Source organism: Oreochromis aureus, linkage group 23 (assembly GCF_013358895.1).
Source record: "Oreochromis aureus strain Israel breed Guangdong linkage group 23, ZZ_aureus, whole genome shotgun sequence".
Classification (NCBI taxonomy): domain Eukaryota; kingdom Metazoa; phylum Chordata; class Actinopteri; order Cichliformes; family Cichlidae; genus Oreochromis; species Oreochromis aureus.
Genome location: NC_052963.1, coordinates 29,408,907 through 29,428,613, shown reverse-complemented (window position 1 = coordinate 29,428,613; position 19,707 = coordinate 29,408,907). Strand labels below are relative to the sequence as shown.

The 19,707-nt window shown below is 38.7% G+C and overlaps 1 protein-coding gene across 1 annotated transcript in view; it reads left to right on the top strand.

Moving 5' to 3' along the window:
• Positions 1-16,681, top strand: part of LOC116309330 (NLR family CARD domain-containing protein 3-like) — a 37,116-nt gene extending 20,435 nt beyond the window's left edge. The window contains exons 6-9 of the mRNA XM_039607278.1: positions 9,754-9,927; positions 13,030-13,203; positions 15,519-15,565; positions 15,741-16,681. Coding sequence (XP_039463212.1) covers positions 9,754-9,927; positions 13,030-13,203; positions 15,519-15,565; positions 15,741-16,264 — 919 coding nt within the window. The 3' untranslated portion in view covers positions 16,265-16,681. The remainder of the gene's footprint in view (positions 1-9,753; positions 9,928-13,029; positions 13,204-15,518; positions 15,566-15,740) is intronic.
• The last annotated feature ends 3,026 nt before the right edge of the window (positions 16,682-19,707 follow it).

The following is a 19,707-nucleotide window of genomic DNA, read 5'->3' as shown; positions in this document are numbered from 1 at the left end:
CTGTCGCATTTTATTTGTAGTGTGAACAAGCAGACAAAAAAATCGGATTTGATCAAAAAATCGGAATTGAGCATTAAGACCTGCAGTGTGAACATAGCCTTTGTCAGCCTGGCTACAGTGCTGAAGAGAAACCTAGGGTTGTTCTTATTTTCTTCAATCAGTGATGAATAGTAAGGTGTTCTGGCTTTGCGGAGGGCTTTCTTATAAAGCAACAAACTGTTTCGCCAGGCTAAATGATGATCTTCTAAATTTGTGACACGCCATTTCCTCTCCAGCTTACGAGTTATCTGCTTTAGGCTATGTGTTTGAGAATTATACCACAGAGTCAGGTACTTCTGATTTGAGGCCTTTTGAGGCTACAGTATCCAGAGTCATACATATTGAGGAGGTAAAATTATTAACAAGATGATCGACCTCTGTTGGGGTAGCGTTCAGGTAGCTGCTCTGCTCTGTGTTGGTACAGGGCATTGACGACAATAGCAATGGGTGGATTAAATTCTTAAACTTAGTTAAAGCGCTTTTAGAAAGACATCTACTGTGATAAAGTCTACTCTCCACTGCTGTGTAATCAATTATTGTAAATGTAAATGTTATCAGGAAATGATCAGACAGGAGAGGGTTTTCAGGAAGCACTGTTAATTGTTCAGTTTCTATGCCACATGTTAAAACAAGATCTAGAGTGTGATTAAAGTGGTGGGTGGGTTCTTTTACATTTCGAGAGAAGCCAATTGAGTCTAATAACAGATTAAATGCCAGGCTGTCATTTTAACATCTACATGGATGTTAAAATGAGCCACAATAATTATTTTATCTGAGCTGAACACTAAATCAGATAAAAAGTCTGAGAAATCAGACAGAAACTCTGTGCAAGGCTCAGGTGGACGGTAGATGATAACAAGTAAGACTGGTTTCTGAGTTTCACAGCTGGGGTGGACAAGGCTAAGCATCAGGCTTTCAAATGATTTAAAAGTCTGTCTTGGTCTTTTGTTGATTAATAGGCTGGTGTGAAAAATTGCTGCTACACCGCCCCCTCGGCCTGTGCATCGTAGTTTTTGGTAGTTAGAGTGACTTGCGGGTGTTGATTCATCTAAACTAACATAATCAAGAACATAATAATGTGGTAATCATTTCTAAGTTATTATCCCTCAATTACCCACGGCAGTTTCTGTGTAATAGACAAGAAACAGAGCTGCCAAATGCAAAAATTCCATTTTCTCTTTAATAACATATGAACAGTGTTGGGTAAGTTACTTTAAATTAGTAACTTAGTTACATTACTAGTTACTTCTCTAAAAAAGTAACTCAGTTACTTCAAGTTACTCGTTACTTTCAAAGTAACTAGTTACTAGGGAAAGTAACTTTGGTTTTACTCAGAATTCTCTTGTTAATGTCTTGCTTCCGTAACTGGATACGCAGCAAGATTGTCAGTCTTCTATCTTGCTTACATGCCACAAGTGCACTATGCCACCTACCAATAGAAAGGAAAAAATAATGTGCACATTTCCACGAGAGAAATCCCACGCCTGGACCGTCATTGACCGTCGCCATGATTCTAGCCTGCTTTTTACATCCAACACAAAAACTGCAGTCGTGGTGCTTTCGATTGTACTCAGAACTTGGAAATTCTGCCTTCTGAATAGGAAGATGTAGGTAACACCAGACTGCAGATGAGCTGCATACAGAGCTGGACTGGGACAAAAAAATCGTCCCGGGTATTTTGACTAGAGACCACCATTATAGGAAAAATCATAAAGCCTTTGAATGAAAATAAACACTGTTGTGACAGTGATGTACACTGTTCTGATGGTATATATGTATCAATCTATCAATTGTTTGTTGTAATACTCAGATAATTATTTTTTTTAAAGCGAGACATTTTAAATGAGAATAATAAAGAAAAGTATTTCTTTGTCCCCCCCCTTTCCCTGTTAATGCCCTACCTGCCCCCCTGGCAACACTTTGCTAGATCCACCCCTGCACATTTACCAGCTGTCAGCTACTTAGAAAAGGATCCTGGTGTTATTTGTCTCTCAGAAACAGTTCATAACTTCCCTTCAACTCATTCATGTCACCTAAAAGGTAAACCTGTTTCTCCATCACATGTTCAGCTCTGATGATTCAGTAAGGACATCTCCTGGTTTCATCTGCATGTTTCCTCTCACCAGATAACCAAACCGATATCATGACCAGCAGCTTTACAGCTGTGGCTCCAGCAAACATCAGCTGATACTAGAAATTAATATTAAATAAATTCTAACAACAGCTGATCAAGCTTAAACGTGCTGCTGTTGTTTAACGCGACATCCGCTGGTTTCCTCTTTCTGGCGCAAAGTGGGCGATAAATAAACAAGAGAGAAAAGCCGATCAGCTGATCATTGATCAGTTTCGTGATTGAAGTAGAAACAGGAGAGGAGAGAATGAGAGAAGAAGAGGCAGCTGTGCAGCTTCAGCTTTGTGTCTTTTTCATTGTAGCTGAAGTCCGGGACAAACTGTGTTCCTTTTCACCTCAGTACGAAACGCGTAATATTTTCTCTGAATACCAGACGATTCTGTTTTTTACGGGACGGTTGGCAACTCTAATAATTAACCGTATGAACAAAATAAAGTTCAACATCAGTAACATAGCACCCACACAGCTGTATAGAAACTCCGTCATGCTAGCTAGCACGCAGTACGAAAATGTCAGCATACCGAAAATAAACTCCACCTAAACTTGGTTTATATCTGACTCAGATAGACTGCAGGTCATAACTTCTTACCTGAAGTTCAGTTCACCTGACACGTGGACCGGCGGCCGCTTCGGGTCTCTCCTCTTGCCTCCCTTTTCCTTCATCCACCTGCTGGCCTCCACCACTTGCTAATGTTATTGAATCTGTGGATGCTCCGCGCGATATCCACCACACGAAGTAACGAGTAACGAGCCTATCTAAATCCCAGTAACGAGTAACGCGTTCCTGGTTTTGGCATAATAACTAGTTACCGTGCTCGTTACCACAATAATAACGTAGTTACTGTAACGCGTTACTTAATAACGCGTTAGTCCCAACACTGCATATGAATAACCTATTAGGCTAACTTAAAGAAATGTGACCATTAACTGGAAATAACCCTGGCAGTTTCTGTGTAATAAGCAGGATAGAGTGCTTCAAAATGCAAAACTGCCTGTTTCCCTTTAATAACACATTAATAACCTATTAAAGCAAACTTTAAAAGTGTGTGAGTATTATCTGGAAACAACTGTGGTAGTTTCTGTGTAATAAGCAGGATATAGAGCTGCAAAATTCAAAACTGCTTGTTTCTGTTAATTAGCATATTAATAACCAGGTAATAACCTTTTAAAACAACCAGTATCAGAAAGGGTTTTATTGCCAAAGGTTGAGGAGGTTTACAACATTAGGAAATTGCTGCGGTACTTAGTGCAAAAGATACTATAAGACAAACACTTCAATAAATACAAAAATGAAAATTAAAAGTGCTAAGAAGATTAATATATACATAAATGCAGGTGATGATCAGTGCAAAAATGGAACAGATGTAGATGACACAGTATAGGGTCATGTGTTTGTGGTAGGAACAGTCTTATGGTTATTGTTCATGAGTTCAACAGCAGAGGGGAAGAAACTGTTCTTATGGTATGAGGTTCTGGCCCAAATGGACCAGAAACTGTTCTTATGGCCATTTGGACCGGAGCCTCCTGCCTGAGGGGGGCAGGTCAAACAGACTCTGTCCAGGGTGAGAAGAGTTAGCTGTGATCTGAGCTGCACACCCCAGTGTCCTGAAGGTGTACAGGTCCTGCAGAGATGCGAGTCTGCGGCCAATCACCTTCTCAGCAGAGCGCACAACCCGCTGCAGTCTCTGTTTGTCCCTGATGGTGACTCCAGCATACCACACGGTGTTGGAGGTGGTGAGGATGGACTCAATGATTGTAGTGTAGAACTGCACCGTCATCGGGGCGATCGTGGCTCAAAGAGTTGGCAGTTTGTCTTGTAACCGGAAGGTTGCCGGTTCGAGCCCCGGCTCGGACAGTCTCGGTCGTTGTGTTCTTGGGCAAGACACTTCACCTACTGGTGATGGCCAGAGGGGCCGATGGCGCGATATGGCAGCCTCGCTTCTGTCAGTCTGCCCCAGGGCAGCTGTGGCTACAACTGTAGCTTGCCTCCACCAGAATGTGAGAGTGAATGAATAGTGGAATTGTAAAGCTTTGAGGGCCCAGAAAAGCGCTATATAAATGCAATCCATGTTGGCAGATTGAATTTTCTTCTGCTGCCTCAGGAAGTACATCCTCTGCTGGGCCTTCTTTATGACGGAGATGATGGTGTGCTCCCACTTGAGGTCCTGGGTGATGGTGGTACCCAGGAAGCGGAATGAGTCCACAGTGGTGATGAGGGTGTCAGTCACGGGTCAGGCTAATATTACTCAACTGTAACCACTGTTGCTGCCATGATATTACTTGGATATTACATAGTTATTACTTTGGTAATTGCATAGTAATAACCCTTTTGTTTCCCCTTGTTACCCTACTATTACCCCTATATTACCGAGCTGTAATAGAAAATGCTACCAGATAAAAACATATTTTTCCCTCTACTAAGTATAGATTATCTTTCCTTTGTCCCTGTAGTTGAGAAACTTTGTAATCGGTGGAGCATAACTCTCTCTCCATCCTTCAGTGTTATCTCTCCAGAATAATTCAGATGTCAACACTAAGCACCTCCAGGATCCATTTTGCCAAAATAAGAAAATACATTTGGATAGCATTCAGAGCTGGTTGCTTGTTCCAGATTTTGTCATATTACAGTCTTCACCTGAAATGGATCAAATTAATTTTTTTTTACCTCAAAACTGAACACAAAATAACCCCATAATGACATAGTAAAAAGATTTTGTTTGAAATTTTGGGAAATTGATCAAAAATATAAACCAAAAATATAATATGTACATAAGTATTAAACATGGGAATTGGCAAGAATTGAGCAATTCTGATTCCATTATTGAAATTACTTATCAATTCAATTCCTTATCCATCTTACTTGGCTCAGCTTTGAGAGTCACCACCATGGCTAAGCAGCATATCAAAGACATTACATCACTTTTATCTGTAAAATGATCAGAAATGCATTGTCTTATTTAATAATATTAACCTACAGACTACAACCCTACACAAATCCCTATCCTAATGAGGACACACAAATAATCTTTCTCTCAGTATTTAGGTATTAACACAAAGCCGACAGCACAAAACAAATGAATATCAGCACAAACAAATTCAAAGTGTTTGCTACAAGAAACTAGGGGTGGGACTTGAATAAAAAAAAATCTAATTAATTAGAGGCTTTGTAATTAATTAATCTCAATTAATCGAATTTAATCACACAAGAAAATTTGCACCAAAGCGCAAATGGTTTTTTTGATGTTGATGTTCTTTTGATTTATCTGAGGAAAAACAGAATTTAAACTGCATTTCAATTTAAAACAGAGAACAAAAATAATAGCCCTGGCCAAAATTGGGCAGACCTAAAAATAAAGTGCTATTTTAAGTACTTTAAGTACATTTTCAAAATGATATTGTCTTTAAATAATAATAATAATAAAATTTTCAACATAAACTGCAGTTTTTCCTTCTTTAAAACATAAGGCAGAAACATAAAAGGTTATCTGAACCACATCACCCTAAACTCTGAGTATTTTGTATTTTATTATTTATTATTTTAATTATTTTGTACATTAGGCTAAAACAGAGTGATCATCGAACATTTTAGTGCAAAAAATAACAAATCCACTGGACTCACAATACCTCTATGCTTATTTATTGTCTATCTCATTCAGCCCGTTACTTAAACTAGCCTGTTTACATTTTCAAAGCTCAAGGCAGCTCTCTTTTTTGTTACTATTTGAACTGCAAGTGAGAACAGTCTCTCACATGGGACAGAAGTGGCAGGACTAATCAAATACTTGCGGGTCAGGACAGACAGCTGTGGGTGGGTCCCTGCTTGACTGGACCACCACTGCAGCCGGCAGTCTGTCTCGCTGATGGTGGATTCTGCTTTGATTCAGATGAGGAAGGCCTGGGTAACAGGGCCCTGAGTTTGTACAGAGTCTGAAGACAATGAAGAGAGGAGGAGGATCTTTGTCTTTGCTGGCTCTTTTGTGGTGGCATCATTACATTGTTCCTGCAGCAGGGTCTCAAGGCTGGTCCAAACCTCTTTTCGCTCTCCCCTTGCAAGACACTTTAAGTCCTTAAAGCGTGGGTCAAGCACAGTAGCTATCTTGAGCCACTGATAGTTGAGTGTAGCTACACATTGGGATAGGTCCTATGTGAAGGCAGTCTTAAATTTCACCATGTAGTTTGAGTCATGAGACCTCCATGGTGTGATGCAGGTGGCAGAAAGCAGGTAAAACCACTGAACATGACACATATGTCTCACCTCCAAGAAGCTCAGTCACAAACCTGTAGTAGACAGTTCAATAAAGTAATTATTAATCTACCCAATAACTGTCAACTATAGAGCTTTTTGAAGAAACAGTAACAGTAAGTTATAAAACAGTTTCATTTACCTGAATGGCTCAAGGACAATTGCCAGCTTTTGGAGTTTTACCATCTCTGTTGGAGTTAAAATGACTACAGTCGTGGCCAAAAGTTTTGAGAATGACACAAATATTAGTTTTCACAAAGTTTGCTGCTAAACTGCTTTTACATCTTTGTTTCAGTTGTTTCTGGGATGTACTGAAATATAATTACAAGCACTTCATACGTTTCAAAGGCTTTTATCGACAATTACATGACATTTATGCAAAAAGTCAGTATTTGCAGTGTTGGCTCTTCTTTTTCAGGACCTTTGCAATTCGACTGGGCATGCTCTCAATCAACTCCTGGGCCAAATCCTGACTGATAGCAACCCATTCTTTCATAATCACTTCTTTTTGTTTGTCAGAATTAGTGGGTTTTTGTTTGTCCACCCGCCTCTTGAGGATTGACCACAAGTTCTCAATGGGATTAAGATCTGGGGCGACCCAAAATTTCAACGTTTTGTTCCCCGAGTAACTTAATTATCACTTTTGCCTTATGGCACGGTGCTCCATCGTGCTGGAAAATGCATTGTTCTTCACCAAACTGTTCTTGGATTGTTGGAAAAAGTTGCTGTTGGAGGGTGTTTTGGTACCATTCTTTATTCATGGCTGTGTTTTTGGGCAAAATTGTGAGTGAGCCCACTACCTTGGATGAGAAGCAACCCCACACATGAATGGTCTCAGGATGCCTTACTGTTGGCATGACACAGGACTGATGGTAGCGCTCACCTTTTCTTCTCCGGACAAGCCTTTTTCCAGATGCCCCAAACAATCGGAAAGAGGCTTCATCGGAGAATATGACTTTGCCCCAGTCCTCAGTAGTCCATTCACCATGCTTTCTGCAGAAGATCAATCTGTCCCTGATGTTTTTTTGTTTTTTTTTTGAGAGAAGTGGCTTCTTTGCTGCCTTTCTTGACACCAGGCCATCTTCCAAATGTCTTTGCCTCCCTGTGCGTGCAGACGCGTTCACACCTGCCTGCTGCCATTCCTGAGCAAGCTCTGCACTGGTGGCAATGAAATGCAGTGGAAAGTTTTTTGGGGGATTAAGTTAATTTTCATGGCAAAGAAGGACTATGCAATTCATCTGATCACTCTTCATAACATTCTGGAGTATATGCAAATTGCTATTATAAAAACTTAAGCAGCAACTTTTCCAATTTCCAGTATTTATGTAATCCTCAAAACTTGTGGCCACGACTGTAGCTTGTGCTTTTGTTTTTCTAAACTAGTAAAAACAGTCTCTTGATTCTTTAGTAGACGAGAAACCATACCCAACGTTGAATTCCACCGTGTGGAAACATCCTGTATGAGTGGCTCTTTCTGTTGCCCCAGTCTTGTTTCCTCCTGGTGTACTTCCTATATATTAGCAGGGCTGTCTGTAATATATCCAGTATTGTTTACTTTTCAGTGTCATAAAGCTTTCGACACGGCAGTTGGAAAGTTGGATCACATGACGCTAACTGTAGCACATTTTCTAACCCCCACTGATAGTGGTCTATAGTCCAGAGCAATCCATTTTGCGAAAGAATTTGTAATTTTGTCCGATGTTGACTTACTAATTTTGGTCCTGAAGCCAGTCCTCAAGTTTGGGCTGCCAACACGTTTTGTTGGTACTCGGACTGCTAGTGCTAACAGCTCTGCAACATGTTTTGCATTAGATGGTACCATAAGGTTGAAGTGCTTCGGTGGTATGCAAACTCCTTTTTGCACAGTTTGCACAACACCACGCTTTTATCAAGGCTTCCGTCTGGTAGTCTTTTGAAATTAAATTAGCCTCCGATCAATGCCCTTTCTTCAGATTCTTCCATTTTTGTAGCTGTATCAGTATAATAGGTATACCAAGAAATCTTGCATTGACAAAAGTTCCTCTTTGCTTGGAATGCAAAGTGTGATTAAATGCGTTAATTTTTTTAACACGTTATTTTTTTCAAATTAATTAATTAACCACTTCCTGTGGGCAAGCCTCCATTTCTAGGCTCCAGTATCTCACCTGCTCACGTCTGCCCTCCTGTGAATATTACTCTGTTGTCTTGTACCACAGCAAATTAAAACAATAGCCCAGGAAACATATGAATTTTAAAATAATAATTTATTTTGGACATTACCTAATAGGACTATCAAAATAAAAATAATATAAATCGAAATATGATTTAATACAAACTGAAGTGCTAGTAGTATTTAAAAAAAAGAAATAATGTGCAAATAGAAAAAACTTAAAATGGATTCTTTCCATAAGGAAAAAAAAACTTCAAGTTAAATCAAAAAGATTTTACTTTTAAGTTTCCAAAAGTTTACAGATGACTTAGTTTATGAATTCACAATTGCAATGGAGATGCTCTAAAGTGAGGCTTGCTGTTGTCTTTGAGCTGATGTTCCCAGGTGCTGATAACCATGCTGAAGCTATTCTCTATCATGATTATAGCTATTTGAGAGGTTCATGAGGCTCTTTCCTGGACAAACTCATTTATATGGCTTTGATTAATACAGAACAAAACAGAATTAGCAAAGATACTTACGAATCACAAATTTGGTTGCATATCATAGTCTTTTTAACTGAGGAGTGCTTTAATCTGGCAACTACCATAAAGACAGAGTGGTGGAGTACTGTATAAATGTTTGTCTTTCTAGAACATTCTCCTTTCTTCTACTTTGTTAGAGTCAACACTGGATTTTTGATTACCTCCCTGTTTTTGCTCTCATATGCCTTTATGAATCATACCCAATCAATAGGTGGACTCTATTCAACTTTTAGATATATCTGACAGATAACAGTATCAGTGGAAACAGAATACATCTGAGCTCAATTTTTAGTTTCATGGTTGTAAATACTTATGTAAGTATTATATGTATTTATTTGTTCCTTTGTTTGTTTGCTTGCTTGTTTATGGTTTTTATTTTAAATGCTTTTGCAAGAATATCACGCACTTCCAGGAGTTTTTATTTTTCTATTGCATTCTATTGGAAAATGACCAATAGTGCCTTTTGACTATGTCAAAAGGAGTATTTAGACAGAGTGATTTAATTGTTTTTTCACAAAGGAAATTTAAAATATTTCATTTTTGCTCCAACTCAAATTTTAGTTGTTTTTTTTTTTTTTAACCTTGAAGTGGGTATAGAAATTTATTTTTTCTTTTCTTTTGTCTAGGTCTACAGTGATTTACTCTTATCACAAATATTGCTTTTCAGACTGGATGGCTGTAATCTCTCAGGAAGAAGCTGTGCAGCACTGTCCTCTGTTCTCAACTTCCAATTCTCTAGTCTCAGAGAGCTGGACCTAAGTAACAATGACCTGCGGGATTCAGGAGTGCAGCTTTTCTCTGAAGGATTGAAAGATCCACATTGTAAACTGGAATCTCTCAGGTCAGGAATCTGCTATTTTTGCTGATCGTAATAAATTGAATTGTGTTAATACTTAAACAGCTAACCCTCACAGAATCACCAAATTTCTTTTAACTTTTTCCTGTGGTGTTATGCTCTCCATTACTGTAGATTTTTTTTAATATTCAGATTTTCTGTTTGTTTGTATGTTTTATATTTCATAATAACAAGTGACTTCATACACATTTGATAGCTGACTAATAGTTGGCTGGGCTGAGTTTAGGGCTATTTTGTATTTGAGATATATTAATTCCCTTTTATTGTTATGAATTGTAGATATAAAACACATAATTCAGAAGACTGTGGGAAATGAAAAAAAAGACCTGAAATTCCAATTCTTAAAACAAAACTGAAAATGGAAATAAATAAATATTTATAGGTTTTGTGTAGAACAAAGAAAAACCAAAGAAAGTACACAGGCCAAAGGAAGGTAAGACTATTCTCACAGAAATGGGACAGAATTTTGCCATACATATTTCTAAGGAATGTTTTTTTTAGCATTGCACAATGCATGACACTTTATTGACATTATTATGCACAAAAGCTGTCGTGTTGCCTTCCTCTCTGTCTCTTTTTCTCTCTCTCGCTCTGTCTGTTCCTACTTCTCTCATGTCTCTCATCCAGATAGGGGATGAAATAGGGGAGACAGAAACAATGAGGAAATCTCCTCCAGCCTCCTCCTCCAGTGTTAATAAACACAGTTTATTAAATAGAGTTATATGAACAACAAAAAAGCGCATCACAATACACAGAACAGCAAGAAAACATACAGCAAAGAATGCAAAGCAAACCCCGGGGTGTTGAGCCTTTAAGCACAAACAGCAGAGACATACAAAGACAGAAAAAGCTGCTGGCGAGTGTACAAGTGGTATGAAGTTTCAATATAAATGTACATAATATTTGACCTGAGGTGATGGGTCATATACAGTTTGAATATATAGGTTAAATGATTAACATGGCGATTCCAATATATAAAAACCTCCAGTGTAGGTATATAGTGTATGCGACTATATATGACTAGGTACACATGTCCAGTCTGTGTTGTAATGTGGATTGTATTCAGTGGTTGAGAGGAGGCAGCAGAAACACTCAGCAGGGCAGTCAAAAACTCATGACCACACTGGTACTGGGAATTCCACAGTGCTTGTCCTGTAATAAACATACTCTTCATCAACCTTACAAGGGCCAGTTAAACGGCTCTTATCACACAAGTTACCACCATGTGCAGGATTTACAAGGGGATGTTCTGTCCTTACTGCTGTAATGAATAGGCCTGAACCCCCTCAGCCAGATCATTAACTACTCTAGCTACAGATACGAACAATGGAATGGAGCAATCCTTAGCTAGGTGTGTTACATGGATGATATCAAGTTGTACGCCATGAAGTGAATGAGACATTGATTCACTGATCCACACCACTAGGATGCACAGCATTGACATCTGAAAACCATTTGGACTGGAGATGTAGTCTGACAGTAACAAAGAGAAGGGGGGTAGTCAGAACTGAGGGAATTGGACTATCAGAAAGCAGCAATGCAGACACTAAGGACAGCTTCTAGTACCTGGGAATCCCACAGGCAAATGAGTCCTCTAGGAAAGCCACAACCACCCAGATAATAAGACAAGTTCTGAGGAGTCAGCCGAATGGGAAGTACATGATCTGGGCAATTAATACGTATGCCCTACCAGTGAGCAGATACACTACTGGGATAATGAAATGGCTAAAGAAGGAGCTAGACCAAGCAAAGGAAGATGGCCCTAGTCGTAGCTATATAAAGTTATAGCAATATCAGGAAGAAGGAATATAAGAAGCTTCAGAAATACCATGGGATGAGAGAGGAGCTCACAAAGATATGGAAGATGAAGGCAAAAGTGGTTCCTGTAGTAATCGGAGCAGTCGGGACAGCGACCTCCAAACTGGATGAGTGGCTCCTGAGGATCCCATTTACAGATGTTTAAAACAAGGTCCAGTGTTGGGGAGTAACGGAATACATGTACTGGTGTTGGGTATTTAAAATTAAAAAAATGAGTAACTGTATTCCGTTACAGTTACCGTTTAAAAAGGTGGTATTCAGAATACAGTTACTTTGTTGAAATAAATGGATTACGTGGCGGTATTTTCCTGTTTGATATGTTCGGCTATGCCCTCTCTATTTCTGGTAATTTCACGCCGGTGGAAACCTAAACAAAACACGCAATAAGAGGCTCTAATGCCTGTTTATCAATCTCATGGCCCATGTCACCCCTGCTTGCTGCCCACATAATGACGTGAAGAAATATTTTTAAAAATTATTATTCAAAAATTATTTAATATGAAGGCAATAGACAGAGTGCTACAGGCATAGCCCTAAAGAATGTAGCCTTATGGGCAGTGTAGTCCGTGCTGCACGGAGAATGGACTGCTATACCCCTGATGTGTCTGTGAGCGAGGGAGGGAGAAAAAGGAAAGTGGAAAAGTACGAGATGGAAGTATGTAAATATAATAATAGCAACCACTGCAGCCAAAAAGAGTGCCTGACGAGCCCAGTTGTAAGCTATTACGACTCGACTGTACACTATTTTCGTGTTTTCCTCCGAAACAATAAGTTCAGTTGGAGCAGCCTTTCAACACCTCTCTCTGTCTCTCGCTAGCAAAGTTCACCTAGACGAGAAAATAAAGCTAGTTTTCGGCTACAAGCCCGACACAGAGCCCGACGTATGAGCCAGAGTTCTTTTAAAGAAACAGCAGGACTGAAGTTCCAGAAGGTTGATTCTGTTAATCTGGATGTAGTGTTTTCAGTGGGAGAAGCATTTTAGTCTCAGCTGACTGCATGTACTATAAGTAGTACATTTGCACACTGACAAAAACTACCAAATACAATAGGGAAAGAAAAAAACAAAAAAAAAGAAAAACCTTATAGTACCTCATTATCATAATAAAAGTTGACACAACTTGTATTATGTGTTCTAAATTTTTGCTGCTATAAAGCACATCTAAAATGAACTAAATGCATGGCAATTAATCTTAAAAAAAAAAAAGAAGAAGCAAGGAGCAATAACACAGGACCAAAAAAGTGTTCACATATCAATTGTTCTGTCTGCAGTCTGTCAGGCTGTCTGATCACAGAGGAAGGCTGTACTTCTCTGGCCTCCGCTCTGAGCTCTAATCCCGCCCATCTGAGAGAGCTGGACCTGAGCTACAACCACCCAGGAGACTCGGGAATAAATCTGCTTTTGGCTGGACTGAAGGATCCATGCTGGATACTGGACACACTCAGGTATGGAGAGAATGTCTGATAGAGAAGGAAGAATATACTTTCCTCAGGGAATGATAGAGTAATCTGATTCTGAAGTGTTTTCTCTGTTGTTCACTCAGTTCCTTTTTGTCATGTGTGTTACAAATGCTACAAAGTTTGTTCTTTGATCACAACAGAAACACTAGTATAGTTTAATGATAATGAGATATTTATGTTGTGGAACTCCAGGAGTTTCTCCGGGAACAATAAATGTTTTTTGTTGCCATTTATTGACTTTTTGGATTATTTCAAATAAATAAAAAATAATGTGTAAATAATCACAAAATGCTTTATTTCTATCTCATGCAAGCATATTTACATGTCCCTCATGACTATTTGTACAGTTTAGCTGAATATCAAATATAAGAAATATATATAAAGATATTCGAATTACTACGAAAGATTTAGCATTAATGTGTTAATTTACAAACCTACTTTAACTACTAATACATCTACTTCTAAAAGAATTGTACAACTTATCTCTGAAATTCCAATATTTCCACACGATCTCCAATGCAATTCTATTTAAGCTATTGGTCCTGTGTCAGTAAACCAGTGTTTTGAGTTCTGGTGTCAGTCTGTATTATGGTTTTTGTTCTGATTGTCTAGTATTGCTGTTTTGGTTATTACTATCTGGTGTTTCGGTTTTATTCTTGTTAAGAGTTTAGCTTTTAGGTTTTGATTCCGTGCTCTCTCTGTTCTGTGTCTTCCTTGTCACGCTTGTCTCTGTGCTCCATGTTCTGTTTCTGTGCCTCCCTGTATGCTTGGTGTCTTATCCCTACAGAAGATTTAGTCTGTTCAGTTTTATCTCCATATGTTGTGTGCTTGGTGTCAAACCTGTTATGTCTATGTCTCTGTGTCAAGTCTGCTTTTGTCTCATGCTTCCTGTTTTGCTCTCCCCCGTCTCATCTGTGTAATTCGTGTCAGCCATGTCTCCCAACTGCTTCCTCTTGGTACTGTTCACCTCTTGTATTTGGTGTCTGCGTCTTCCCCTGCTCATCGTTGCGTCGTACCCTCATACTCGCCTGTGTGTTCTGTTCCAAGCTCTGTTTCTAGCCTCATCACTTTAGTTTTCTGTTTTGATTTATGCCAGTAATAAAGCTGAGTTCTTTGAGTTTACATTTCGTCTCCACAAGTCTGCATTAGGGTCCTTCTTTCCTGCCTGCTGCACACAGCACACAACATGTCAACTGTCCTATTTTAAGTTTTTTAAAACCAGATGAAACTTGTCAGGATCAGTACTTGAACTCTGTTATTTGCATTAAGGATAGTGTACAATTGTATAGGAAAAAATAAGCAATAATTCTTAAAATATTACAATCTTTTTATGCCCTAATTGCAATGTGGCATCACTGTGTTAGCAAAATATAGAGTTACTGCTGTTATTAACCATCATCAATCATCAATGCTGTTGCATTTTTTACTGCAACAAGGTTGAATAACTGTAACATGGTTGAATCTTTGATGGTCTTTTTTGAGTTGGTCTTGCACTTAACTATAAAATGTCTGAAATAATTTTTAAGGTTTTTTTGCAACATATTTCCAGATGAGGGCATGACAGACTATGCACAGGGGCAAAGAACACAAAAAGAAATGCAGACCCAGAGAAAAGGGAAAATATTATTAGAAGTGTATGCAAGGGAAAGAATAGACTGTGTCCCAGGAAAAAAGAAAACAAAAGAGTAGCTGCAAAACACCCAAGAGCTCCATCTCATACTCTCCAGACCTCATCAAGAAGTTAAAGGTAAAGGTTCGTGAGAGTACGATTAGAAAAAAAAAAACTGAACATCTATATTTCATTGAATAAAATGGTGGAGCCATGCTTTGACTTCATTCAGATTTATTGCTGTAACAAACAATCCAACAACTACTTCAAAGAACTGAAAGATCCAGGATCAGTCCAAATCATCAGCAGCTTGATCAATGTATGGATTCAAGTTTAGTGTGAAAATGTTGGACTGTTCCTTTATCAGTGTCTAACAGTAAGTGTATTCAATTCAATTTTCAGTTCAGTTTTATTTATACAGTGCCAAATAACAGCAATAGTTGCCTCAAGGTGCTTTATATTGTAAGGTAGACCCTACAATAATCCCCCACCCCCAAATAGTATGACCCCACCCATGAGTAAGCACCTTGGCAATTGAGGGAAGGAAACACTCCATGCTGTGGAAGAGAGCGAGTGATTAATAACAAGTGATGATTTAATGCAGAGAGGTCTACTAACAGAGAGCAATGTAATGTTCATGTGTACATGCTGAAAGAGACTGTGCTGGTCTGACCCCCCTTCCTCCTTTCAGGGTGGAGCCTGCTGGAGAACAATGGTTGACACCAGGTCTGAGGAAGTGTAAGTGTGTTTTTAATGTAATTCATGAAAACAAAGCAGTACACATTCAACCATCTTCAAACTGTCACATCACTCATTCACATCTCCGATGTCAGGAGTCATCATCAAAGTGTCAATCAATGAACAGATGATGGATCAATAACTACAGCTGGACTGTGTTTGTTCTCTCCATCAGATTCCTGTCAACTCACAATCGACACAAACACAGTACACACAAATCTCCAACTGTCTGACAACAACAGGACAGTGAAACATGTGGAGGAGGTTCAGTCATATCCTGATCATGCAGACAGATTTGATGTTTGGCCTCAGCTGCTGTGTAGTAATGAACTGACTGGTCGCTGTTACTGGGAGGTTGAGTGGACTGGAAGAGTTGACATGTCAGTGAGTTACAGAAGAATCAGAAGGAAAGGAGACAGTTATGACTGTGTGTTTGGATACAATGATCAGTCCTGGAGTCTGAACTGCACTGATAATGGTCCTGATTCTGTCTGTCACGATAACAGTCGAACATCCATCTCCTCCTCCTCTGTCTCTAAGAGAGTAGCAGTGTATGTGGACTGTCCTGCCGGCACTCTGTCCTTCTACAGAGTCTCCTCTGACACCCTGATCCACGTCCACACCTTCAACAACACATTCACTGAATCTCTTTATCCTGCATTTTATTTCTTTCCTTGTGCCTCAGTGTGTCTGTGCTGAGTTGAGTGTAAAGAGTGTCCTCCTGTTAGAGAAACACTCTGACTGTTGAACTGATAGTTCAGTCTGTACATGTCTGTTTCTTTCACCCAGAAACACATTTTCAGATTCATTGTTTCAATGATTGATGAAGTTTCTAAATGATTTCTTGTAAACTTCTTCCTCTTCAGTCCTTTAAAGATGGAGCTATGATTATTCCAGGATCCACGTTTTTTTTTTTCACTCAAAGCTTCACAGTCAATATCAGTATGTTGTGTTTCTCTAAAGATCAGTTCACAACCAGCTCCTCTGCACTTTCAATAGGTCTGAGCTCATGAAAATGAATACAAATGTTTGATTTCTCTTTCTTAATGTGATTTTTCCATAATTCTTAAATAAGTGGACATTCAATAGTACTCAGTGTATAAAATATTCAAGACATTCAGCGTCTCTCATGTTTCTGTCATTTTATAAAATCAACTGCTTTTAAAAACTAATCCAATCAAAGAAACATGGACTGTCACTAACATCTCCTTGAACTCTTCATCAGTGGTGATTTGTTGCCCTCTCCTGCCGAGAAAATGAATTGCATGGTGTCAATTTAATTAACACACATGACACGAAGTGTTTTTAAATCTACCTTTTCTAATTGTTCGCAAATATTTATTCACTTGAATTCAATTTTATTTATATCGTGACAAATCAAAACCACAGTCGCACCTACAATAATAGATGCAGAGTAAAACCCGAAAATCATATGACCCCCTATGAGCAAGCACTTTGGCGAACGTGGGAAGGAAAAACTGAGTTTTAACATGAAGAAACCTCCAACAGAACCAGGCTCAGGGAGGGGCGATCATCTGCTGCGACCAGTTGGTGTGAGAGAAGGAAAACAGGATAAAAGACATGCTGTGGAAGAGAGACAGAGATTAATAACAAGTGTGATTCAATGCAGAGAGGTCTATTAACACATAGTGATTGTAAAAGGTGACAGAAGAAGAAAAACTCATTTTGAATTCAATTCTGGATTTAACAAGGAGCCTATGAAGGGAAGCCAATACAGGAGAAATATGCTCTCTCTATCTAGTCCCTGTCAGTACTCTTGCTGCAGCATTTTGGATTACCTGAAGGCTTTTCAGGGAGTTTTTAGGACATCCTGATAATAAAGAATTACAGTAGTCCAGCCTAGAAGTAATAAATGCATGAACTAGTTTTTCAGCATCACTCTGAGACAGGATATTTCTAATGGAAGAAAGCAGTCCTAAATATCTGTTTAATATGTGCATCGAAGGAGATATCCTGGTCAAAAATGACTCCAAGGTTCCTCACAGTATTACTGGAGGCCAAGGTCATGACATCAAGAGTAAAAAAAACGTTAGATACCATATTTCTAAGATTTTCAGGGCCGAGTAAAATAACCTCAGCTTTATCTAAATTAAGAAGCAGAAAGTTAGCAGCCATCCAGGTCTTTATGTCTTTAAGAAATTCCTGCAGTTTAACTAACTGGTGTGTGTTATCTGGCCTCAGGGATAGAGCTGGGTGTCATCTGCATAGCAGTGAAAATGTGTTATGTCTTTTGATGATAATGCCTAAAAGAAGCATGCATAATGTAAACAGAATTTGTCCGTGCTGAACCCTGTGGAACTCCATAATTAACCTCCATTTACATAACTCTTAATTTACATAAACAAATTGGATTCTGATCGATAGATGTGATACAAACCACTGCAGCGCAGTACCTGTAATACCTACAGCATGTTCTAATCGCTCTAATAGAATATTAAGGTTGACGGTATCGAATGCTGCGCTGAGGTCTAGCAGGACAGGCACAGAGATGAGTCCACTGTCAGAGGCCATAAGAAGATCATTTGTAACAGGAGAAGAAATATCAGCATATGTCTTCTAACAAAAATACACTGGATGCTGATTTTATAGCATAGGGGATCACGCCCCCACGTACGTCAATTACAGATTAAAAATACATTGTTTACAGTCAATGGTACATCTTGTACATCTTTAATGGCTATAAACAGACATAAAACTTCTCTTTTTGATAACACCTTCCATACAAGGTAATAAATTTCAAGCTTCAGGGTCTCTAAGGGCTAATTATTGACCCTTGTCATCAGTCACCAATTAGACTAAAGTGCAACAGGTTACAAAAAGAAGCAGAATACATTTGGGCCTTCGCTCAGGCCTGTTACTAGATTTATGTGTATTGTAAGCATGCATGCAGTCAACCTTCTGTGTTCTCATCTTCCCTCAGCATGTATCACCTGGACGGTCGCACCAGTGAAGCTTAAGACCCTTTTGGATGGAACATCAACTCCAAATAAGCACCAATATGCAATGTGTATACAATGATCATAACTACACCTGTAAATAGAAAAGGTCAAGGTGATGACAGACATCTTCAATACAATATGAACCCTGTAAGAAATATTACTAATAGAATAATGCTGTAAAATATGTTATTAATGCAATTATAATAATGCAGGTTATATGGCAGCAATAAAAGAATTTCTGAATCTCCACACTTTACTAAAGCTATTTTTTGTGCTGTGATGGGCTCTTTCCGACAGAAAATAGAGCAAGTGCAATCATATAAATATCTTGGGACTATAATCAATGAAAAACTGAACTTTGATGAGAATTGCAAATCGGCCTGTAAAAAGGGTCACCAGCACCTTTACTGCCTCAGGAAACTTGCTCATTTCCACAATGACTGAAAAATTTTAACTTTGTTTTATCGTTCTTTTATTGAGTTTGTTTTATCTTTTTGTTTGGTAACATGATTTGGTCAGACCTCTGTCACAGAGAAAAACTCACTGAATCAGATAGTGAGATGGTCCAGTTGTCTGATAGGTGAGTAACAGTCCTGTTTAGCCTCCCTGTACTCTACACAGGTACAACAGATGGCTTAATCAATTCTTAAAAATGGTTACCATCCTGTACAGGGTGAATTTCAGCTTCTTTCCCCAGGAGGGAGGTTCCTATTTCCAAGATGTAGGACAAAGCGTTATAAAAACAGCTTTGTCCCTGTTGCTGTCACTGAACTAAATAAGATGTGTTTTTTATTTGATTCATATTGTTCAAGTACTATATATGTGTTTTTTGTGAGGTTTTAACTAGGAATGTGTGTTTGTGAAGGGATGCCAAATGCTATAATTTTTCTGCAAAGCAAATTAGCTATGGGTATAAACAAAGTAACCTTAACTCCAAGGTCAGCTAAAAAAACTTTCACTAACACACTGAGTTTTTCTTTGATCTGTAGTCAAACCAGTTTAAAGTGTCACTACAATAGAAACTACAATAGAAACATAATTTTAATGCTTCGCTCAGTAACAGGACAGAAAGCCTCCAACAAACATTTTTACATGTTTCTAAATTGCAAAATTGAGAATTTCTGACATTGCTTAATCCCTGGTTCCCCACAAGCACCTCCCTTCCTGCTCTTCCTGTTTCCC